The 26443-nt window shown below is 37.0% G+C and overlaps 2 protein-coding genes across 8 annotated transcripts in view; one reads left to right on the top strand and one right to left on the bottom strand.

Moving 5' to 3' along the window:
- The window catches only part of vps4a (vacuolar protein sorting 4 homolog A), a 29442-nt gene extending 10018 nt beyond the window's left edge, over window positions 1–19424 (top strand). The window contains exons 6-11 of the mRNA XM_039656668.2: window positions 2777–2933; window positions 3014–3162; window positions 3429–3510; window positions 3587–3806; window positions 8712–8852; window positions 18048–19424. Of these exons, the coding sequence (XP_039512602.1) occupies window positions 2777–2933; window positions 3014–3162; window positions 3429–3510; window positions 3587–3806; window positions 8712–8852; window positions 18048–18149 (851 nt within the window). The 3' untranslated portion in view covers window positions 18150–19424. The remainder of the gene's footprint in view (window positions 1–2776; window positions 2934–3013; window positions 3163–3428; window positions 3511–3586; window positions 3807–8711; window positions 8853–18047) is intronic.
- A 2268-nt stretch (window positions 19425–21692) lies between these two features.
- Window positions 21693–26443, bottom strand: part of cdk10 (cyclin dependent kinase 10) — a 37221-nt gene continuing 32470 nt past the window's right edge. For all 7 annotated transcript variants that reach the window (XM_089127489.1, XM_039656829.2, XM_089127491.1 and 4 more), the window contains 3 exons: window positions 23548–23687; window positions 22351–22403; window positions 21693–22015 (listed from right to left, as the gene is read on the bottom strand). In XM_089127489.1, coding sequence (XP_088983615.1) covers window positions 21921–22015; window positions 22351–22403; window positions 23548–23687 — 288 coding nt within the window. In that variant the 3' untranslated portion in view covers window positions 21693–21920. The remainder of the gene's footprint in view (window positions 22016–22350; window positions 22404–23547; window positions 23688–26443) is intronic.

The raw sequence follows: 26443 nt of genomic DNA, 5'->3' as shown, positions 1-26443 counted from the left end.
ATACTTTTGTCTTATTTTGTGAGGTGAGGAGCACTAACAGCATATATACTGTACATTTTTGAGCCAATTTTTATTGTTATTTACCACCCTATTTGCAAAGATGGGCACAAAAAGTACCAGTTTTTAATAATCAAGACATATTCTCTTCATCAAAAATTGTTTTGCTTGTTTCAAGAAGAAAAAAAAATCTAAGATGGCATAAGGGACATATACTATCCAAGAAAAGCTCATTATTGTTTAACATTTACATTATTAACATGTTGTGATAACTATGTCCCTAACAGGGTGGAATATTTTCATGGACATGTCTGAACAATCTACCCATAATTATTATTTTCAGAGTCCCTGAGCTTGACCAATATGTATTCTTTATAGTTAAACATGTGAATATTTTGGTAGAATGCTAAAAACATGAAAATCATGTCCTTTTTTTTCCCCAACACTTATGAAGCCAAAATGTCACCGCATACCAGGAATGACCCAAACAGCATTTCACAACGATTTCAGTACAGTAATAGCAAATATCCTTGCTCCTTCTCAATTATCTGGTAATATTCTATTCACAAAAATACAACCAATAGTACGGTAATAATAAGGCTTACTTGTGAAAAGCTCTATTTTCGGTAGTCCGGCGATTAGAACAGGAAAATGCTCCACAGTGCCCTGGCATCTTATCTGCTGCCACGCAACAAAACTAGGAATACGACCGGTTCAAGATGGCGGCCGGATTTTTCGTTTTTCAGCGGCCAATAGGGTATCTAGTCTCTATATGATATCTATGACGAGGACGTTCTCATTCGTCTACTTCTTGTTACCGGCTGCTCACCGCTTAGGAGTTTTACCGCCCCCTACCGTATAAGATGATGTGCTGATATAGCTGGAAGCGCAAAACTTTCTGTTGTACATACGCTTTTCAATTTGCGTATTTTCCGCACTATAAGGTGCACTTAAAAGCCTTTAATCTTCTCAAAAAACGACAGTGTTCCTTATAATCCGGAGCGCCTTATATATGGATCATCATTTTATACGGTAGGGGGTGGTAAAACTCCTAAGCGGTGAGCAGCCGGTAACAAGAAGTAGACGAATGAGAACGTCCTCATCTCAGTTCTCGTGCATGCGCCCATAAGGAAGTAATGGAATAGTCGAATAAAGTCGTTTTTTATGTTTTTTTTCGCACAAAAAGTATTCTCGTCGCTTGATAAACTTATAATTGAGCCGCTGTAGGCACATGGAACATTTAAACCTTTTCTTTAATGACTTTCTGGGCCGTCAAGAGCCAGTCCCTTAGGCAGTCTATATAGGACTGATCCAGCTCTCAGATTCAATCAAAAATATCTTTATTTGTGTCCCGAAGATGAACGAAGGTCTTACGGGGTTGGAACAGCATGGGGGTGAGTAATTAATGACTTAATTTTCATTTTTGGGTGAACTAACCCTTTAAGCCACCAACATGACATCATGACTTTTGCGTAAACATACACACCACTTTCAAGTCAAGTGGCGTGTTATCTATAGACCATTTCACAAGATGTAAACAACACTGGTCCAGAAGCACTTCCTGTTTCAGTTTGTAACTGTTTTCTTAAATGTTCTGTTGGTTGTATTTTATCCCAGCTTTTATGTAGTGTTAAAAAACTGAAACAGGAAGTGCTTCTGGACCAGTGTTTACATCTTGTGAAATGGTCTATACGCATTTTGAGCTATCCGCATGTATGCGTGTATGTCTATGCCGTTAAATGTCCGAGTGATTCTTCATTTATTTACTTTGAACAATGTCAGGTGGAGAAAGGAATATTGTTCATCATAACATCGTAATACACGTCATACACCCGCTATATTACTGAATCTACCCGATTTTTCACATCAACTGAAAAATACACCGGGATAAACTGCTTCTCTCGAGACTCCACCGCTTCAGAGAATAGTAATGAAATGCTAAAGCCTGCCGGCACATTGATCTGATTGGTTACAAGATAAATTGTGACACTGACGTCAGAAATGCCAGCGATTTCAAACCGTGTTTTTGGTTCACTGCAGTTTAAGTGGAAAATACTCAGCAATGGTGTCGACTTATGAATTTGGTTTGTCTTAAAGCATAATAAAAACACCACATAGATATATAAACAACATTAAAAACTTGATTTTCAACACATCGATTTTCACTACTCGAATTGAAATGGTTCTGTTTCTGTTGGATCACATGTACTGTACATTAACACTACCATTCAAATGTTTGAGGTCAGTAAGATTTTTTTAACTAAATTATTATTCTTATTAAACAAGGACAAAGGATGTCAGTGAAGAAGACCTGTAAAATCTGTTCTTTTGACATTTCTGTTCATCAAAGAATCCTAAAAAAAGTTTTTACCACATTTCCCCAAAAATATTAAGCAGCACAGATGTTTTCAAGTGTGATAATAATACGACCTGTTTCTTGAGCAACAAATCAGCATTAATATCTGAAGGATCATTAACACTGCAGTAATGGCTACCTAAAATATTCAACTTTGCCAAGATAACATTTCCCTAAATTACATATTAAATTAAAAAAACTGTAGAAGCATAAAAGAATAAGATACTTATTTATATATAAAAACATCCTTGGACGGTAGTGGATGTTTCTTATAAATATTCTGTTATAATTATGTAATTTTTTTTTTACACTATTATAAAAAATTCCTTATGTCATTTTTAAGCTCATTCTTTTAAAGATTCAAGATGCTGTTTTTTTTTTATTCTTTTAAAGACTATAATCTGTGTTTACATTGTGATGCAGGCAAGCGCACCCCATGGAGGGGCATTCTCCTGTTTGGGCCGCCCGGCACTGGGAAGTCTTATCTGGCCAAAGCTGTCGCCACCGAGGCCAATAACTCCACCTTCTTCTCCGTGTCTTCATCGGACCTCATGTCGAAGTGGCTCGGCGAGAGTGAGAAGTGAGTTTCAGTCTCTGATCTTGTGTCTGACCGTCTGCGTGAGGAGCAGGACTTTCTGAACCACGTGTTTTGTCTTCCAGACTGGTGAAGAATCTGTTTGATCTGGCTCGCCAGCACAAGCCCTCCATCATCTTCATCGATGAGGTGGATTCTCTCTGTGGATCCAGAAATGAGAATGAAAGTGAAGCTGCTCGGAGGATCAAGACAGAGTTCCTGGTGCAGATGCAGGGTGAGAAACACTCGACGGCCGTGTGTGAGCCGTGATGAACTCGTTCAGTTGATGCGGTCGAGCAGCTCTGTTGCTCAGCAGACATGTCGTCATTTTGCATGCCAATATTACTGTTGCTGGAGCATCTGCATCGTAAAGCGGATACATTTTAAATATGATTAAAAACATATATTGACCCACATACAGAATGTTGCAGGATTTCCTCATAATTTGCTATAATCTGTCTTGACATTTTGTAATGGTTTGTTGGCGTCTCTCTTTGGCAGGTGTCGGTAACAGCAGTGATGGGATATTAGTTCTCGGTGCTACTAACATTCCCTGGGTCCTTGACGCTGCTATTCGCAGGAGGTCAGTGTAATGAATGGAAAAACAAAGATCATGTTTTAAAGCGGTGTTTAATCTGCACTCCCCGTGGTCTGTGCAGGTTTGAGAAGCGCATCTACATCCCCCTCCCCGAGGAGCCTGCGAGGTCGGCCATGTTTCGCTTGCACCTGGGCAACACTCCTCACAGTCTGACTGAGGCAGACCTGCGGCAGCTGGCCCGCAAAACAGACGGGTACTCTGGAGCCGATATAAGCGTCATAGTAAGAGATGCTCTCATGCAGCCGGTCAGGAAAGTGCAGTCTGCCACGCACTTCAAAAAGGTAACCAGTTATCAGCGGTTTCATCAAGTTCATCAGCTATGAAATAAATCTGTTAGGGGTGGACACCGTTTATTTAAATATAAATTGTTATGATATTTTTTCTGTTATTTTGGTGTTTTTTTTATTTTATTATTTTTCTATGTATTCCAAGCTTTGGCAATATTATATACAGTCATGCCAATAAAGCACAGTTGAATTGAGAAATGCATTTCAGATAGGCGCTCGAACACCATTGATTCCTCTTTTGCGTTTCTTTGCACTTGAACGGAGACACACACTCAAAACACCCGTCTCAATCCCCGTCTCGGCAAGTATTCTCTCGGTTATGTCATAACTGAACAGTTGTGAACAGTGGTGGATGAAGTACTGAATCTCAGTACTTAAGTAAAAGTACAAATAAACAGATAAATATTTACTTTAGCAAAAGTCGAAGTAACACAATGACAACCATACTTAAGTAAAAAGTACCTGATTTTAAATGTACTTTAAGTATTAAAAGTAAAAGTACTTGCATAACAATTTACTCTCTTAAAGGGTTAGTTCACCCAAAAATGAAAATTAAGTCATTAATTACTCACCCCCATGCTGTTCCAACCCCGTAAGACCTTCGTTCATCTTCGGGACACAAATAAAGATATTTTTGATTGAATCTGAGAGCTGGATCAGTCCCATAAAGTCATTAAAGAAAAGGTTTAAATATTCCATGTGCCTACAGCGGCTCAATTATAAGTTTATCAAGCGACGAGACTACTTTTTGTGTGAAAAAAACATAAATAACGACTTTATTCGACTTTCCATTACTTCCTTATGGGCGCATGCGCGAGAACTGAGACGAGGACGTTCTCCTTTGACTATTTCTTGTTACCGGCTGCTCCGCTTAGGAGTTTTACCGCCCCCTACCGTATAAGATGATGATCCATATATAAGGCGCTCCGGATTATAAGGAACACTGTCGTTTTTTGAGAAGATTAAAGGCTTTTAAGTGCACCTTATAGTGCGGAAAATACGTTAATTGAAAAGCGTATGTACAGCGCGCATCTTCCTCTGCTTGTAAACAGAAAGTTTTGCACTTCCAGCTATATCAGCACATCATCTTATACGGTAGGTGGCGGTAAAACTCCTAAGCGGTGAGCAGCCGGTAACAAGAAGTAGACGAATGAGAACGTCCTCGTCTCAGTTCTCGCGCATGCGCCCATAAGGAAGTAATGGAATAGTGGAATAAAGTCGTTAGTTATGTTTTTTTCGCACAAAAAGTAGTCTCGTCGCTTGATAAACTTATAATTGAGCCGCTGTAGGCACATGGAATATTTAAACCTTTTCTTTAATGACTTTATGGGCCGTCAAGAGCCAGTCCCTTATGCATTCAATGTAGGACTGATCCAGATCTCAGATTCAATCAAAAATATCTTTATTTGTGTTCCGAAGATGAACGAAGGTCTTACGGGGTTGGAACAGCATGGGGGCGAGTAATTGATGACTTAATTTTCATTTTTAGGTGAACTAACCCTTTAAGGTCTGTTTTTTTCTAATGATTAATAAAACATTTAATTCTAACTCGTTCCACCTAATACTCTTTAAAATGATGTTCAATAATTATGGAAAAAAATTGTTGTCACCATTTCTGAAACAAGCTTGCAATTAGGCAATATGCACATCATGCTTATCCTTACTATATATTAATAACTATGTTGGCAGTAAACGCGATTAATTTATGGTGTAATTCTGAACCTCTTGGCTTGCCATAATCCTAACCAAATGTATACTACACACGGTGCGTTTCCTATGCACATAAAAAACAAATTTTCGCGTATAAATTGCATGATTAACACACTGTGTGTGAGACGCATTTAGTGTGACCGGGTTTATATATCTATGGCAACCAAACGTCACTGGTGAGACAAACGTGCAACGAACGGATGGTCAGAATACGTTTTGGCAGGCAACATGACTTCATGAATTTTGCGTAAACATAAACGCCACCTTCGAGTCAGGTGGCGTGTTATCTCTACGCATTTTGAACTATCTGCGTGTATCCGCGTGTATGCCTACGCCATTAACGTCCGCGTCATTCCACGTGTCTGTACACGCAGTCAAATCTCCAGTCATAAATGCCATTAACCCCAGTGACGGTTAAGTTTAGGGATGGGGTTGAGGTAAGTCATGTCTTTTTTTTACCTAGGATGGTAAGGGAACAGTCATAAATGCCATTAACCCCAGTGACGGTTAGGTTTAGGGACGGGGTTGAGGTAAGTCATATATTTATATAACGTTAAGTCAACGGCGTTCATAAACACACTGAAAGGCGATTATGCGTCTTGATAGATACACACACTACTTCATGAGATCAGTCTGTGGCAGGGGAAAAACTGATCAGAAAATGTAACGAAAATGTAACAGAAGTTGTAGAAATGTAGTGGAGTAGAAAGTATAATAATTGCTGCAAAATGTAACGAAGTAAAATTAAAAAGTATGCACTATTTATTCTACTTAAGTAAAGATACGTGAAAAATGTACTTAAGTAAAGCAACAAAGTATTTGTACTTCGTTACATTCCACCACTGGTTGTGAAAGAAGACATCGGATGCTTGTCAGTTAATTCGGTCTTGTGAAGTGAAGCCTAATATTCCTGCTGATGTCCGTCATTAATGTTAAAGTGTGTAAGATTGTGGCCAAAACTGGTACTGCAATCACTTTCAAATTACTGTAGAGCAGTGTATCTGCTCCCCCTCCTCCCTGACTCGAGGATCCAACTTTTTTTTTTATCCGACATGTTTGTAGCTGCAGCTGTGGTAACTAGAGCAGAGCTGGCAACCCGGATTCTGCAACACTACTGAGTCCGTGATTGGTAGATCGGTGGAGGGTGGAGCATCAGACCAAAACACAACATGACAACAACATCTGCAACTGTTCACTTTTTAAATGGCAATATCCGGGCTGGGCTACTGTTGTCAGTGATATAAGTATTTGAAATTAACATGATTTCTTAATGTCTAGTGACCTATCAGTGCCATTTTATGATAATTTGAAATACATTTCTTACATACAGCTCCTTTAATAAAACCACGAAATACAGCTTTACAAAGATGAACTTATGTTTAATTTCTACAGTGGACAGTTTTATTTTGGGTTTAGGATTAAAGGTACAATATGCAAGATTGTTTCGCCACCAGGGGTCGCTAACCTCTTACAATAACAAGGGTGTATATTGGTGACATATATTCTGCATTAAGCGGAATTATGGATCTTGTCGTCAAGCTGATGGATCTTTTATGGATGAGTGAATACATTGATGTTTTTAACATGACGATTGCTAGACGGCACAATTCGCCAAACGCAACGCGGGTCCCGCGGATATAAAGGAATAAGGACATTTAATTCTACGGAACTACACGCTGAATTACTCACACAGATCAGTTTATTAGCTCTTCACTTGCTCTAACAGTTTCACTATCACACTAAACTGCATTTGTGTGTGTTGAATGTTGTTAGTTAGGTTGGTTTTTTTTGGCTGAATGAGACTAAGCTAGATTAAAATTAGAGAATAACATACAGATCACATTCTTTTCATCATGTTGAACTATATAACATTGATTAGTTTTATATACATTGTTTTGCTCAACATGCAACACTCTGTCAAGTCGAGGTTAGTCGCGGACGTGGAGCTCTTGGCATCTGGAAAGATGTTGATCTTCGTTTTAATCCTCTTTTTGTCTCAAAGTCTGCTTGCCATGGTCCATAATGTTTGAACAAAACCCTGCTAGGGACGCTCACGCTGTTGAGTACGCATAACGGGCATAAGTGACCCAGTTGTCCACGTCTGTCGCCATGGTTGCTATTGCAGTACGAGGTCAATCCTGGCGGAAACCGGGGGTAATGCGGAAATGACATTTGTCATGGCCAAATGACTGCAAAATTCCTGCATATTGTACCTTTAACGTATAATATAATTATGATCTATATGATCCGAACCGGGGCTCAAAAACTGCAAATGATCCGAATTGTGAGTTTTGTGATCAGTTGCACTAGTTTCAGCTATAAGCACCTCTATTATTCTACTCGATCCTCAATCAGTGTTGTCAATAGCTGTCAATGTTGCAAATTGCGTCTTATTATTATAATTATGGTAACACTTTACAATAAGGTTCATTAGTTAACATTAGTTAACTACATTAGTTAACATGTACAATATGTGAACAGTACTTCTTCAGCATTTATTAATCTTAGTTAATACTAATTCCAACATTTACTAATACGTTATTAAAATCAAAGGCTGTATTAGTTAACATTAGTTAATGGACTGTGAACTAACATGAACGCACAATGAACAGCTGGATTTGTATTAACTAACATTAACAAAGATTAATAAACACTGTAACTAATGCATTGCTCATCGTCAGTTCATGTTAGTTAATGCATTTACCAATGTTAACTAATGAACCTTATTGTAAAGTGTTACCATAATTATTATATTATAATTATAAAACGACTTCAAAGGCAGCTCTGGAGCAGACAAGTGTCATCATCCATTCAGTTTAAGTCAAGTCAAGTCGCATTTATTTACAATACAGATTGTGTCAAAGCAGCTTCACAGTGATAACATGAAAATAATACAACACAGAACAATAATATATACAGATCAACATTAATTCAACTGATAGAATGAGAAGAACAGATGCAAAAGGATGATTGAATTGTACAAGCTTTCTATTTCGTATCTGGTTTGAGACCGCTAATGAATTGACAACACATGCGGTGCTCTGCGTTATTACATGCGTCAGAGGGGAAAATGACTATCTAAAAGACATAATTAGTGTGTGGATTTTAAATGAAATGTTAAATCTTTAATATCAAACTCGGTGTTCCAGACCTGTAGTTTAAGGGTGTTCTGGTCCCTTTGCTCATCAGGTGCGAGGGCCATCTCGCAGTAACAGCTCTCTGATGGTGGATGACCTCCTGACCCCGTGTTCTCCCGGTGACCCTGAGGCCATAGAGATGACCTGGATGGATGTACCAAGTGACAAACTACTGGAGCCAATAGTATGCATGGTGAGATGAGTTACTTCATTTCACATGTAGCATGTCTCTGAACTCAAGTCTGGTCTACTTAGCACATTAGAAGTACTAATTATTTCAAACATGTATAACCATAGAAATGCACCGAAATGAAAATTCTGGTCTGAAACCAAAAATTATGGATGCACTTGGCCAAAAACGCTATAATCTTATTAATATTAGAGTTTTTAATGAAATGAAATAGGGATGTCCCGATACCACTTTTTCACTTCCGATACCGATACCGATGCCGCAGTTTTGGCTTTTGCCGATACCGATATTAATCCGATATTTTTATTTTATTTTTAAACTAATAAAAAATATAGCAATTTTCTCAATTAGCCCCTTAAAATATACCTCCAGTATATAGTTCACAACAACAGTTGATTATGAAAGATTGCCACCCTTTATTCAAACACTAAAATATATATATATATATATATAAGAAAATGCAGGTACTTAAGTACTTAAAGCTAGCTAGCTACCAACAGGTTTAAAGTTAAAACAATTTAAACAGCAGTATTCTACATTTTAAATACCAGTACAGTTTTTTAAAGCAAGTAGAATTTCTCTAACTGTGTGTTAAACTGATTATCATTCTTGTGTTAAACACAATCTACTTAATACAGACAGCTTCATTATAAAGATAAACAACACATACCCAAAATATATGATCATAATCTATGACAAAAAATGCTATTATAAACTAGATTAGTAAATAATACATATTGCTCTTTGTATTGTTGTAAATTATGTAGCAAATGCAACATTTAATAATATACATAAAATGTATTTAAGGGGGCCGAAGGCCAATTTAGCTCAAAGGGAAATGATTCATTGAGTTGCAATGAATCTATGGAACCGAATCACTGAACCGAGCAAATGACTCGCTTAGAATTCATTTGACGGGCCGTATAAATACCAAATCTATAGTGAAACACTATGTCTTAGCAAGGTAACTTTAGATCGAACAGTACAAGACATTAAATGTGCAAACACGACACAAGAAAATTTATCTTTTCAAATATATGGAAGACTTTATTAGCTATTCTAAACACAACTAAACATAATCACGCACACACACACACATTCATACAGTCGCGAAAGGGAAAGAGTGAGTTGGAAAGAGTGAGAGAAAGTTTCAACTTTCTATATGCTCGTAAGACATGACCTGAAAGGACCACCAAGCCTTAATTTGAACCTTCGTCGCGTCGAAGGGCGGTTCCCCGGGTCCTCGTGGCGGGTTGTCTTTGAAGTGCAGGGATGGAAGTTCCGCCGCTGGTCACGTGTGATTAGCAAGCGAATGAGAGTCTTTTCCAATTCGAAGCGCGTTGCAAACTTAACTTTGAAACGAGACTTTTACGAAAAAGGAAAGAAAGGAAAGAAATGAAAGTAAGGCGAGTCGGATGGCTTGACTGAGCTGAATTGTAACCCTGATCTTGATGGGTTATTCGTCTGCTGGTCGAATTTGGTCTAGTCGATGTAGAAGCATGCGGACATGTTCTTTGTTTCAGAGATAAGCACGAACAGAACACTCTCTTGCTGGTTTTAGAGAGAGGCATGGACTTAACAGTTACAGAACTGAACGAACTGAACTGAACACAAAACATAACAAAACAACATGAGACTGAACATGAGGTCTTGTTCCTTTGTTTGGATCTTTAACTTAAACTCTAATCCAACCTCCTAGAAACTTCTGGCCAATGAGGTAATGGCATGATCTCAGGAGGTGGATCTACTTTTTGCTTATCATAATTTATGCATGGTCTGTGAGCTGGTCTCCAGCACTTAGCAGAGAGCCAAAAGACCATAGTTTAAGCCTTATGATTATTATAATCATAAAACAAAACCTTTTACGCAGATTTCAATCAAGCCATCTTTTGAATTACGAGAATACGATTCGTTTAAGATTAAACGAGGCATTCACACTTCTAATGGTTGTATGACAATTACAAGAGTTATCAAGTAACATCAATTACATGATTAATATGCGATCTAAGCATTAACAAACACAACACATGAATTGCAGGAAGCAATAAGAATTGTGAGGTTTGATTATGCGTCCCAGAATTGTTCTCTGGTGAGTTTATATGATTTTATGCGTGAGATCTCAGAGAGATCTCAACAGTGAGGTCGTGGTAGGTTCAAGGAGTAGGGGTAGAGGAAAGGTGTTCTGTGTAACATCTCTGTCAGGGGATCAAAGGGGTCTTTGTTGTGAGCCTCTCGTTCCACCATTTTGGAGCCGATTTGTCTTAGTAAAACATTAACATATTGACACGTTTCTTCCTGTGGCATTCTGTTGCTATCTGCAGGACCATAAAAAGTCTTCGGAGGGGGGGTTTATTGTCCCCCCAAAGCAAACCCTTGGCGCCGCTCCGTGACTCTGGAATGTGGGCTCCAGAACTTTTGGAGTGTTGAAGCCATGTGAATTAATCCTATGAGAGATTAATTTGATTAAGTTGTGTTTGATTCGCCTCGATTCTCTACAAATACATTCATGAAAAACAATAAAACAAAAATTAAAAAGAATTACTTAAGATATAGGCTAACCAAGGCTACTAAAAATTGAGACATGTTTTAAGTGTATAGCACAGCTATTTAATGAGGCAGCAACATTAATAATTATTAATGTTAATAAGCTTTAATTGCGTCACTGCATTATGATATGAATGACTCCAACACAGTGCGGCACAAAGCGCTTATGCGCATTCCGAGCGCAGAATGATGCGCTTGAAACCACGTGGAGTAACAGCACGCAGCCGAGTATGCACCCTATGCATGCTGGGCGTCGAGTCCGCTTTGAAAAGTTCAAAGCATAAAGGAAATACATATTGATGGACAGTGTATTAAACAGTATCTATCTATACAATAGTTTATTGAGCCTTTTCTTTAAACAGTTTTAAATTTCAGTTACTGTGTGCGTGAAGAACAATAGTGCTCTGAGTCTAGTGTTGTGATCTAACCGACAGCGTCCGACACCTGGTAGAAAGTAACACGATTAAGTTACAGCAATAAAGTCCAGCAAGATAATGTTGTTTTATGCGGAAACATAGACCTTTATCTACAGATAAAGTATAATAGTATTAACATTGAATCATCTTGAAGATAGTTTCATCATTGACTGTAACCGAACGCGACGCGCTGTTTGAGTGCTGAATGGAGAATGATTGACAGCCGCGAGAGGGAAAAGTTTACGTGATCTTGAATTTAATGACTTAAATATTAATTTCTCTCTCACATAATGGCTTCAGAGCACTTATAATAGAGTGCACGAAAACGTCATGGTACTTTAGAATGTTTTTGTGCCTTCTGTGGGGCTTAACAATAACATAATAGTATACGCACAATATCGGATTTGGATCTGCTTCGTCTGATCGATCCTGAGTATCGGATCGGGACATCCCTAATTATTCAATTTTAATGATACTATTTAAAAAGTACAAGCCAACAAAAAAGTAACAAGGAAAATATAGCAACTCTTTCCCCGCCAGTGTTTCTAACAAAAGTTGCCTGCCACCACCAGCTTTTTTTGCCCATTTTCACAAAAATTTCATCGCCCACAGAATATATTGTTGTATGAATTTCAGAACATTCATTATATCAAAAGAAAGAACAGAACCTTTTCTTTTAAACAATAACAAAAGTATTCTAGTTTCATGCATTCTTTTTAATCAAATCATTGTCAAAGACTACATCCAGATGGTTTTCAGAACGATGATCAAAACGCAGATGGAGTCGATCGAGTCCATCAACACCCCAAAGCTTCACAGTCCTGTAACTCGACATTTCTTTCAGTAGCATTCGCCAGTTTTGATTTATACGCTGTTTAATGTTGATAATCGTGTTATTTACATATTCATATGATTACATGGATATCGCTCATTTCTGCTTCTTCGCATGTTTTTGGATCCGGAGATTCAGTACTTATTCAGAAGATGCGTAATAGGGCCCCCTACTATAACACGGAAAACTGGAAAATTCTGTCAATGGCGGGGAAAAAGTTCATATTAAATATCAATATATTATTCTTTATTCAGTTCAATGCAACAGAATCAGAATTAACAGGTAATTTTTTTTTTTTTACCAATTATTCAAATAATGTATAGTCCCATTATTATGTGAGCAGTGCGTAGCGGATGAGTGAACAAGAGGGTAGCGTCATTTCACCAGCGTTGCCCATCATGGCCAGAAGGGCTACTGCAAACAGAATCAAGTCTACTTAGAAATTTCATGTTGGCATGCTATTTGAGCAGACTTTGCCTTTTTGATGAGCATGAGCGACACAAGAGTGGAGCTTCGCATGGTCAGTGAGCAGAATATTGAGCGGAGCGTCACACTTGTAACCGCTAGCGCTGAACACTGAGGGGCGCCGTATATTTAAAGAACTGTGAAAGATCTGTGACTACAGGCGTGTGATATGTACTTTACAATAGCATTTAAAAAATACTAATAATAATTTCATATTTTAAAGTGCCCCATTATGCTGTTTCAAAGGTTCTTAATTTGGTTTTGAAGGCCTCCTATAAAGGTTTACATTGGTCAAAAAAAACTTTTATTTTCTTATGATATACATTGCAGCATCCTTTCTTTTCTCAGTGCCTGAAACACTTACTCTCTAAACCCCTCCTTTCTGAGAGCCTGCTCTGTTCTGATTGGTCAGATGGCCCAGTCTGTTGTGATTGGTCGACCGCTTACAGCATGTGTCAGAAACGAAACGATGATTACACATCTGAACTTGAATGAATGAATAATTTTGTTTCTTTTCATTTCCTTTTCCTCTTCAGAACATGACCATTAACAAAAGAACATATTTTAACAAAATATAATAAGAACAAAAAAAGGAAGAAGCTAATTTATATTTGCCTTCCCCTTTTACACATCTAGCTTTGAAACAGCTTCTGTTTTCTCTTTACAAAATGTCATAATTTATCCTTTTTGAGAAACAAAAACAAAACAAAAAAAATTAATCATTTGCAGTAAATTTTATATAAAAATAACACACAATACAATTATTAAGTGAAAAAGAAAAACAAAAATAATAAAAAAAAAGCTAAATTTAATACTGACAATAATATAAATATTAATGAAATGGCAAGAAACAGACTGTATGGTAATTCAGATCAACCTCTTGAAGAGGAAATGAGACATTTGTCCCAAGTCCACCTTAATTCATATACTTTCCTAGTATAGACATTTTAAACCTTCTTTTAAATTGCACAATATGATTGCTTTCCTTAATTATTACAGGTAAGTTATTCCACAGCCTCACCTCATTGACAAATATGCACATGTTTTTGAGTGTGGTGTGTGCAATTGATTGGGAGAGATTTCTTCACCTTTTTAAATTGTATCTACTATCTCTTTCCTTAAACCATTTTTTGAATATTACTAGGAAGTACTTTGTTTTTAGCTTTGTACATAATTTGTGTAGTCTTAAGATCCACTATGTGTTTAAATTTTAATGTTTGCAAAGTTAAAAATAAATCATTTGTATGTACATAATAACCAACATTACAGACTATTCTAATTGCCTTTTTCTGCATTGTGCTTATCGTCTGAAGGGTGGTTTATAGGTATATAGACCAACGCCACTTTTGCGTCATCAAAGGGTAACGCCCCCTTTTGGGGGAAAACACCTCTATACTGTCAATGGGAAAACAAACGGATTCCCATGAGAACAGAACTCGCACTAGATCTGCAAAGTTTCTTGATAGCAAAAATGGCACAAACTCAAAGAAGCTAACGTTACTGAATACGGGGTTACAGAGGTTTCCCTTTGAAATGGTCGAAAACTGGATTAATGACCCCACACAGCGGCCAAATATGGACTATTCAGACATCTAACGTTACCACTATCTCGTGGAATCACCACCAAGTAAGTAGCCTTTTTTATTTATTTATCATTTACACACTCACAGTAGCCTATTACAAACTACTAGACGATGAGGCCATGTCACTTGGATCATATTTAACTTGATTTAAGCTATTGACAGTTTTGTTGTCGACTAGCTATTAGAAAGACTAGCTGTTAGCAGCTAACGTTACCTTATTAGACTATGTCAATAGCTTAAATCAAGTTAAATATGATCCATTCATCGTCTAGTTTGTCATACTGTGAGTGTTAATGAAAAAAAAGGCTACTTACTTGGTGATTCCACGAGATAGTGGTAACGTTAGATGTCTGAATAGTCCATATTTGGCCGCTGTGTGGGGTCATTAATCCAGTTTTCGACCATTTCAAAGGGACACCTCTGTAACCCCGTATTCAGTAACGTTAGCTTCTATAAGTTTGTGCCATTTTTGCTATCAAGAAACTTTGCAGATCTAGTGCGAGTTCTGTTCTCATGGGAATCCGTTTGTTTTCCCATAGACAGTATAGAGGTGTTTTCCCCCAAAAGGGGGCGTTACCCTTCGATGACGCAAAAGTAGCGTTGGTCTATAGGTAAGAAAAAGCACGCAGTGTAAAATATACATTGTATCTCGGTTGAATATATGTCTCACTTTACAAAGTATACCATTTATCTTTGCCAATTTAGAACTAATATAGTTGACTTGAGGTTTCCAGCTTAGTTTATGATCAATTATTACTCCTAAAAAGACTTTTCATAGACTCTTTCTAATGTGGAATTATCACACAGTACTTCAATAGTTAAATCTTCAGGAATTCTATGTTTCCCAAAGATCGTAAATTTTGTTTTCTTTATATCGAGAGATAATTCGTTTAAATCAAACCACATTTTAACCAACTCATTAGCCAACTCTTTAGAGACAGTCGTCAACAAATGTTGAAGATTCTCTCCTTCACAAAATATATTTGTATCATCTGCAAAAATCACAAATTTCAACAAATCAGAAGTTTTTAACAATATCATTTATGTATAATATAAATAATTTTGGTCCTAGAATTGAACCTTGTGGTACACCATATATTGTATTTTGGAGCTTTGACCTTTCCTCCCCCATCTGCACATATTGCTTTTTATCCAGTTTAGTCCTATTCCCCTAATTCCATAAATGTACAATTTTTGAAGCAAAATATGATGATCTATTATATTAAAGGGATAGTTCACTTTGAAATTAATTTTTGATATGTTTTAGCTTACCTCAAGGGCATCCAAGATGCAGGTGTCTTTGTTTCCACAGTATTTTCAATTTTGACATTTTTCAGTCAAACCGTTGTTGTCTATCAGTCATACACTGGAGGCTAAGGGGGTCCACCAAAAAGCAGCACAGAGAAGTCCAAATTAAACATGATTTAATGACTCGTAAATGTAAGTACGCATTGACGGCCTAAGACACGAAACGAGCGGTTTGTGTGAGAACTCACAGTATTTATATCGTTTTTACCTCTTGTAATCATAGCCATGACAAAATGATCTGACGGCGCGGGCGCTTCGGTTTGCGCATGCGCCGGAAGTGATCGCTTGCGCGCCGACGTCACTCTTTGTTTATACAGAGATTTCGGAAGTTTTACCTTTCACTAAACATATTTAGATATACGGGAAACCGCAATGGAAGACGATTTCGGTATATCTAAATATGTTTAGTAAAAGGTAAAACTTCCGAAATCTCCGTGTAAATATTGAGTGACGTCACACGCAAGCGATCACTTCCGGCGTAACATTGAACTGATTCAGTTTGGTTCAGTTGGACATTGCACAACTGATTCAGATCACTTGGACGTCACTGTGATTACACGAGGTAAAAACGATATACAGTAAATACTGTTCGTTTTCTCACACAATCACAGTGACGTCCAAGCGATCTGAATCAGTTGTGCAATGTCCAACTGAACCAAACTGAATCAGTTCAATGTTACGCCGGAAGTGATCGCTTGCGTGTGACGTCACTCAATATTTACACGGAGATTTCGGAAGTTTTACCTTTTACTAAACATATTTAGATATACCGAAATCGTCTTCCATTGCAGTTTCCCGTATATCTAAATATGTTTAGTGAAAGGTAAAACTTCCGAAATCTCTGTATAAACAAAGAGTGACGTAGGCGCGCAAGCGATCACTTCCGGCGCATGCGCAAACCGAAGCGCCCGCGCCGTTAGATCATTTTGTCATGGCTATGATTACAAGAGGTAAAAACTATATAAATACTGTTGGTTTTCTCACACAAACGCTCGTTTCGTGTCTTAGGCCATCAATGCGTACTTACATTTACGAGTCATTAAATCATGTTTAATTTGGACTTCTCTGTGCATGCTCTTTGAGGTGGAGCCCCTTAGCCTCCAGTGTATGACTGATAGACAACAACGGTTTGACTGAAAAATGTCAAAATTGAAAATACTGCGGAAACAAAGACACCTACATCTTGGATGCCCTTGAGGTAAGATAAAACATATCAAAAATTAATTTCAAAGTGAACTATCCCTTTAAAGGCCTTTTTTAAAGGTCTATAAATACACCTATAGCAAACTTATTGTCATTAATACTGGTTGTTAATTCTTCCACCATTTGGTCTATTATAGCCAAAGATGTAGAACGGTTTGTTCTAAAACCATATTGACTATCAGTTAAGATCCCATGTTTATCAAGAAAACTATCCAATCTAATGGAGAATATCTTCTCCAGAATAATTTCTGCTCTTCCTGAACACTAGATACACAGCGATACGAACAGTAACGATGTCGGTTTAACCGGATCAAATTGAACCTTATTTGTAAGTTCATACAAAGTGGATTGGCTTTCACAGTGCAAAAAACAGTGTTTTCTCTATATGATGAAAACACAAACTTACAACTACAGTGTTTGAGGAGGGTCAAAGTAGTTCACGGGCAGCCAGTGAAGACCATAAGCAGACATTTACACACCTGGGTTTGTGCAGGAAGTTACAGAAGACTGTTGGCATTACTGATATTTCAGGTTTTCAGAATCGCTTCACCTATAAGGTAACATTAAAAAAAAAAAAAAAAACCATATTAGGTGTATTTTAATACTCAAACTTTAATCTCATAGCACTATGCAATTGTAATGGAAGTCTAATACATCTAAATGCTTTTATTTTCATCTTCTGTGCCACTTCTGCAATGTGAAAATTCTTGCACTAATAAAGTTGCTGCAAAAATTGGCCTTTATAAAGGTGAAAATGCCCTGGAGATCAGTTTAAGGTGGCAAATACATAGCTAATTTATATACATACATGTACATTGTGTAACAGAGTTTGTGTGTGTGTTTGTAGTCTGACATGCAGCGCTCTTTGGCCACCACACGCCCCACCGTCAACAAAGAAGACCTGCTGAAGGTGAAGAAGTTCACAGAGGACTTTGGACAGGAGGGCTGAACCACACCACGCTTTCAGTTCTAACATCGATTCATATGTAGCCGTCCCAACTCAACCCGGACAACCACCGCAAACTGAACAGCAGGAGCATGTGATCTAACATCTCTAATCGCCCGACTCTAACATTAAACTGATTAATGTGATGTTCAGTAATCCAGAAGCATGAAGCTCGCTGTAAATTGTTTTATGTTTACATTTACATGGTCAAATTTGTTGAAGCGTTCATTTTATGAAGTTGTTTTGCGTGTCTGCCCTTTATTTCGAACGGGCTTCAACATTTCAGTTCTCACTGCTGACTATTTATTTGAATTTATTCTCATTACTTTGGATTGTTTTGAGCTTCTTTAGTAAGCTTTATCAGTATCTATTGTGTCCAGCTCAGTATTGCAGCACTTTAATTTATGACCTGGGTTAGTCTCACCAAGGTGTCTCTGCCTGGGTCACTTTCTGCCCTCAATTAAAAGGAAGGAAATGTATTATTAATGGTGATGATTTTTATCTCTAATAGAAGTTTTGCTTCATGAAAAGTGTCACAATGCAAAAAAAAAAAAAAAAAATCTTGATAGTACTAAAGTAGGCTTGATCTTCTTTATTCATATTGTAAGGAAAGAAAATCAAGCCTATTTTCCAGATTTGTTTCGGCCCTGGATATGTGTTTGACAACCTCACCATCTACATTTCACTGTATGTTATTCATAGCTGAAGAAAACCACGTTGACCTGATAAAACATGACTTATAAAACGATGTGTGCAGCTGTATTTACTTCAACCAATCCAATCTCCTTAAAATGGATAAACTGCTCTTCTAACAATAGTTGTTACATTAACAATTTTGATTTAATCAAAGGATCATTTTCTCTAAACATGCTGTGTATGTTTTCAGAAAGGGAACATAATGTTTTGGAAAAATGTAGAATCCTGTGAAGTAAATATACAAAAATTAAAGGGTTAGTTCACCCACAAATTTAAATTCTGCAATAATTCTTTCCTTCGTGGCGCTTTAAACCCATACGATTTTGGTTTATCTTCTAAACACAAATTAAGACATTTTTCATGAAACCTGACAGATTTCTGTCCCTTCTAATGAAAGTCCAGGCTACCAGAAAGATTCAAAAAGGTGTCATAAAAACGAATCCACATAAATCAATTGATTTAATTCAAGTCTTGTGAAGAGATATGATTGATGTATAATGATGAACATATTTAATTTAGGCTTTTATTCCTGATGATCGAAATGTTGTGCTGCGTGTTAATAAATGTTTTTGGAGCTGTAAACTCTGTGAAAACTTCTTATTTACATGCACACAAATACATAAAGCACGTTAAAGTCCCCGTGAACCGGAAGTTGCAAACGATTTTTCTCCAGTGCTGTGACGTATTTCCAAGTGAAACGGAATATTGAACAGAGGGCAGGGTTTTACTCTAGCGCTCCTCCTCTCCATCTCTCGCTCATAGCAAACTAACGGTTTGAGGGGAGTGGTTAAGCGTTTCCCCACCCAAACTGTGAAACCTACGTCATCAGAAAAAGAAACCGTTCCAGACCGGAAGTAACTTTTCAGATTTTGAATAAAGATTACTAAGGTAAAACATTTTTTTAATATATATTCACTTGCACGGATTAATTGTTCACCACAAGACTAGTAATATGCGCTAACAAAGTAAATAGGTTCAAATTTGATTTCACGTGTGTGGCACGCACACGCTTCTGTCGGTGTGTGGTTATCTTTTTTTTAAAAAAATAAAAAGATTAATTAATGATTAAATGATACATGTGCTTCTTAGAGATTATATGTTCATATGTACAGGTTTTACAAAGCCTTCTTAAGCTTTCTGGATCTTTCGTGGTTTCCTGGACATGAAATGGAATGACAATCTTCTCAGGTTTCATTAAAAATATCTTGCTTTGCATTTTTTTTCCTTTTTATTTATTTATGAAGGGACCACGCACAATTTTTAACCCTAAAACTGTATTCTGGACAAATGTGGGCAAAATAGTTTTGATATATTTAAAAAAAAAAAATACTTCCCTTGATCTGGTACAAGACTTGGCTACTTTTCCTAAGTTTGCCTTCTGAACACACGTTTTTTTTTTTACTCAATTCTACAATGTTAAAGTGGTTGAAAAAAACAACAACAACTTAATATTGTATTTGGGTAAAAAATGGGCACCCATAGAAATTAATGGGAAAAAGTAATTTGGAGCATTCCAAAATAAGACACCAGGTGACAGCAAAGTCACTTCATCTTTAGGTTTTAGCTCTAAGAACTTATTGGAATGATATTAATGTAGCCAAAAACATTTAAAAATTAAACATAAAAATAAGCATAATTTACATAGAAAATAGGTTACTTTTTGAAGTAAATAAATTAAAAAATATCCCCAAATAAAAAAACACCATAAATGGATAGACTTTTATCAGAATTTTATCAAAGACAGGTGTGATCCTAATTTTTATTTATTATAAATGTTATATCACTGAGTCCTCTGTGCCCACATTTGTCCACAATTACAGGATTACGGTTTGAGGGCTACCATAAAATGTCCATTTCATGTATTGTACCGGATTTAGCCAGAGGCTATTTTTCATCCGTAGTCCCCCAGACAGGACAAAGCTAACAAAACATTACACAGACAATACCCATGTTCACATACAATAAATGCATACATAGACACTGTCAAGGCCATAAAAAACATAAATAAATAAATCAATTTACCTACAACAATCTCAATGGTTACATAATTGGTTCAATTTTTTAAAAAAGATTTGAACTTCAATTTAAAAACACCATGAGCTTTACACACTTGTGTGTCCTCTATAGGACATTCCACTGATTAGCGGCTTTCACTGCGAAAGATGATATAGTTCAAATGCGGAATGACAAAAGGGAACCAGACAATTACTCATAAGTGATAGTCTGGTGGATCTCACAGAGGTTTCACAGCGAAGATTAATAAAGTCACGTAGCACAGAAGGAGCCAGACCGTTACGGATTTTATGAACCATACACAAATTTGAATAATGTCTAAAAATTGTCTTTCTTCTTAGTTAATCTTTCTAAGATTAACGAAAATATTATGGGTTTGGAATGACATGAGGGTGAGTTTGGGATTAAATGTCCCCTTAAACGTGGTGTACCAATCAACATCTTCATTTTATGTGGCAACCAATTAGGATATTCCACAAAATCAGCATTCTTACTAATACTGACATTGTGCTGAAGTTATTTCATGTATATATATTTGTTTTGCTAGAAAGCATTCATGTGAAATTCGTTGGTTTTTGCCAAGCTTTTTCAGAGAAATACATAGCATTACTTATATCCAATTAATTCGGAGAATAAAGCTGCCCGGACACGCATCGTGTCTCGTACACTCAACCATACTTTTCAATTACTTTTTGAAGCTCATTCTAGGCCATTGGTTCATCAAAACATTTCCCATGAATTCTTCTGTTTTCTACATTAACAAAAAACAGGTTAAGCCCACAATCAACCCAGCAAAGGTAACGTTTCATATAAATAAATCACATAAGTGACATTAGATTGTATTTAGAACAGTTTTTTTTTAATATTTGTACAAAAAAATACAGCAGCATAATTTAGGTATAACCAGCTTAACAAGGATATTTGTATTATTTACAATGTATCTTGTGTCTGCACTTTAACATGTAATTAGCTAAATATCTTACAGTATAAGAACACAAATTTCCATTAGGAAAGTGAAACTCGTTTGAGATATCTGACGCCGTCACTCATAAGGCTTTCAGAATATCATACTTTGCTTCTTTTGGACTGGCTTTCGTTCACAGAACCACCCCGCTTGTTTCTGTGGTGAGGAAACGTGGGCATCAGCTCTGGTTCACATGCTGCAGACAAACAGCAAAATCATCTCAATACAGAAACGTGTTTTAAATATTAGTTCACGTATAAGTAAACGTTTAAATTAACTAATGTTAACAAATACAACATTTGATTGCCATCATGTTAATGCACTGTGAACTAACATTAACAAAGATGAGTAAATACTGTAACAAATGTATTGCTCATTGTTATTTAATAAAAAACTAAAGATAAAATGAAAAGGTAATAAAAAACTCAGCTGTTCATTGGTTGACATTATTTAATGTATCAACTAACATGAGCAACCAATAGGCCCTCATCATAAAGTGGTACAGAGAAAACTAAATAAGCCTCTACTTACGCAAGGGCTTTTCCTTGAAGTAGGAACTTTCCAAACAATCTTTAGCTGTGGCTCTATAAGAAACAGTGCAATATTAAATACAATGTAAAAACATGATAAACTTAATTTTAGGACCATAAACATCTACTGTTTGTCAATTATTAGTCCCTCCAGGATTTCACGATTTTTTTTTTTGTGTGATTTTTGCGATCAAAATGACTGATTTTGTGGTGGTAATTTCCAAAAATTTGTGAAAAAATTTGCGATTTATATATAACATTTACCATAATAGTATTCAGTCCTTCCAAAAAAAACGCAGAGTTTTTTTGTGATTGTTGCAGGCAAAAATTGATTGATTATGCGGCCCGTTTTCTTTAAAAATGCGATGGAATATGCGGGATATTTATGCAATTTTATGCGATGAAATTGCAGGAATTTGCAAAAATTGAGGGAACTTGCAAAAATTGGATATATGTTTTTTTCTATTTAGATATGCGTTTTAAATGTTACATTTACGTTAGCTTAAATCTATAATTCAGTCCCTCCAGAAAAACGCGATTATGCGATCGCTGAATTCAATGCAAAATCAGCCAAAGTCCGCATATTTATGCGGGGGCCGCATTTTTTCAAATACGCCGCACTTTCGCCGCATAAATTTTGTTTTGTTTTGTACTTGTAAAATTTTGTTTTGTACTTTTAAAGATTTTAGTTTGTACTTGCAGGATATTTCATTGAAGAAATACGTTTCTATGTATATGTAAAACATACTGTATTTGTTTGATAGGTACGTTTTTTATTTGCAGAACAATATGCATTAGTTTGTGAGTGATGTTTTGTATTTACAAACCACACTGAGTTTGTTTGTGAATCATTGGGTGTGAGTAAAACACGTTTTGTTTGTGTGTGAGGTTTAGGCACATAATTCGCTCCATAATATGAAATTATGCAAACCCCGCATATTTTGCACGGAAATCTGCAATTTATGCGGCGAAAGTGTGGCGTATTTGAAAAATTGCGGCCCCCGCATAAATATGCGGACTTTGGCTGATTTTGCATTGAATTCAGCGATCGCATAATCGCGTTTTTCTGGAGGGACTGAATTATAGATTTAAGCTAACGTAAATGTAACATTTAAAACACATATCTAAATATAAAAAAAACACACATCTAATTAAAAATAAAGCAGCCTAAAATAGTTTTTCCACTTGTCTATTGTACCTGCGCTGTGGGTTGTACATGAACAGAAGGTTGAGCAGTCTCAGACCAGCTTCTGATAACCAGGTGAACTTGTTCTTTAAGTTGTTGTACGGCTGCTTCCTCAGACTGTACTGCCCAACCAGAGGTAGACGCGAGAATCCCTACAATTCACAAGAAACTCCACATTTAAAGACCTCCTGTGGTGAAAATCAAGTTTTTAATGTTGTTTATATATCTATGTGGTGTTTTTAATATGCTTTAAGACCAAAAACCAAAATCATAAGTCAACACCATTGCTGAGTATTTTCTCCTTTAAACTACAGTCTCAAAAACACAGTTTGAAATCGCTGGCGTTTCTGACATCACAAACTACCAATCAGATCAACAAGCCGGTGGGCTTTAGCATATCATTACTATTCTCTGAAGCGGTGGAGTCTCGAGAGAAGCAGTTTATCCCAGTGTATTTTTCTGTTGATATAAATCATTTACATAATTCTCCCGCTATATTGTTAAATGTACACGATTTTTCATATTACGATGAACTCTATGCCCTTTTCCACTGACATTCTGAGTGTTTCTAATGATGCTGTTTTTTAGAAGGCCGCTGTCTGACTCTGAGATGGTAAATGGGAACATGGTTTGTGTAACATTAGCAAAACATTATTAGCTGTTTGATAACGGTAATTAATATGAATATGACTTGACTTCTAATACATTGACAAGGGTATTCACTTTTCCAATTCTTCTGATTCAGTTTCTGGTTCAAACATACAGTATATGGTTAAATTAAAGCAGTGTTGCCACTTGCCATTGTACAACGTTTACTATAGTAAATCTGACTGAGTGGATCTCTGAGATTGTGTGATTGAGTGGCTAATTTGCATAATCATGAATCCACGTATACTTAGGGTTGGGTATCGAGAATCGAGTATCGATTGGAACCGGGACTAACTTTTCGTTTTTCCCGGAATTGTTCAAAAGTTAAAATTTCGATTCCTAGTTTCGATATTCACAGTCCGTCGAGCGGAAGAAGAAACAGCTGAACAACACCAACAAAGAAGCGTCTACCGGAAGTGTTGGCATAACCGCCCGAGTCGAGCATGAGTAGCTTACGTCGGCGGTCCAAAGTGTGGCTTCACTTTTCTAAAAATAACCTCCGCGGAAAATAACTATGTCTCATGGCCCTCTATCAGAATCCAGAGTTTTGAGAAGATTGGGGATACTTAATTTTTCGCCCCAAAAAAAAAAAACGTAAGGGGTAACACTGTCGTTTTTTTTTCCGGGTCGAAATTTTGATTTTCGATATCTCAGCTCTGGAAGGGTCTAGAGCCTCCATTGTTGCACTCAGGTCTATGTCTCATGGCCCTCTATCAGAATCCAGAGTTTTGAGAAGATTGGGGATACTTAATTTTTCGCCCCCAAAAAAAACCGTAAGGGGTAACACTGTCGTTTTTTTTTCTGGTCGAACTTTTGAATTTCGATATCTCAGCTCTGGAAGGGTCTAGAGCCTCCATTTTTGCACTCAGGTCTAAGTCTCATGGCCCTCTATCAGAATCCAGAGTTTTGAGAAGATTGGGGATACTAAATTTTTCGCCCAAAAAAAAAAAACGTAAGGGGTAACACTGTCGTTTTTTTTTTCTGGTCGAAATTTTGAGTTTCGATATCTCAGCTCTGGAAGGGTCTAGAGCCTCCATTGTTGCACTCAGGTCTATGTCTCATGGCCCTCTATCAAAATCCAGAGTTTTGAGAAGATTGGGGATACTTAATTTTTCGCCCCAAAAAAAACGTAAGGGGTAACACTGTCGTTTTTTTTTTCTGGTCGAAATTTTGAATTTTGATATCTCAGCTCTTGAAGGGTCTAGAGCCTCTATTTTTGCACTCAGGTCTAAGTCTCATGGCCCTCTATCAGAATCCAGAGTTTTGAGAAGATTGGAGAAACTTCATTTTTCGCCCCCCCAAAAAAAACGTAAGGGGTAACACTGTCGTTTTTTTTTCTGGTCGAAATTTTGAATTTCGATATCTCAGCTCTGGAAGGGTCTAGAGCCTCTATTTTTGCACTCAGGTCTATGTCTCATGGCCCTCTATCAGAATCCAGAGTTTTGAGAAGATTGGGGATACTTAATTTTTCGCCCAAAAAAAAAAATGTAAGGGGTAACACTGTCGTTTTTTTTTTCTGGTCGAAATTTTGAATTTCGATATCTCAGCTCTGGAAGGGTCTAGAGCCTCTATTTTTGCACTCAGGTCTAAGTCTCATGGCCCTCTATCAGAATCCAGAGTTTTGAGAAGATTGGAGAAACTTCATTTTTCGCCCCAAAAAAAAAACGTAAGGGGTAACACTGTCGTTTTTTTTTTCGGGTCGAAATTTTTAGTTTCGATATCTCAGCACTGGAAAGGTCTAGAGCCTCCATTGTTGCACTCAGGTCTATGTCTCATGGCCCTCTATCAGAATCCAGAGTTTTGAGAAGATTGGGGATACTTAATTTTTCGCCCAAAAAAAAAAAAACGTAAGGGGTAACACTGTCGTTTTCTTTTCTGGTCGAAATTTTGAATTTCGATATCTCAGCTCTGGAAGGGTCTAGAGCCTCCATTGTTGCACTCAGGTCTATGTCTCATGGCCCTCTATCAGAATCCAGAGTTTAGAGAAGATTGGGGATACTTAATTTTTCGCCCAAAAAAAAAACGTAAGGGGTAACACTGTCGTTTTATTTTTCTGGTCGAAATTTTGAATTTCGATATCTCAGCTCTGGAAGGGTCTAGGGCCTCTATTTTTGCACTCAGGTCTAAGTCTCATGGCCCTCTATCAGAATCCAGAGTTTTGAGAAGATTGGAGAAACTTCATTTTTCGCCCCCCCAAAAAAACGTAAGGGGTAACACTGTCGTTTTTTTTTCGGGTCGAAATTTTTAGTTTCGATATCTC

The sequence above is a fragment of the Pimephales promelas genome, chromosome 25, assembly GCF_988280905.1.
Source record: "Pimephales promelas chromosome 25, fPimPro1.hap1.1, whole genome shotgun sequence".
NCBI lineage: Eukaryota > Metazoa > Chordata > Actinopteri > Cypriniformes > Leuciscidae > Pimephales > Pimephales promelas.
The sequence above is the reverse complement of the archived record's forward strand: the minus strand, read 5'-3'. Positions and strand labels throughout refer to the sequence as shown.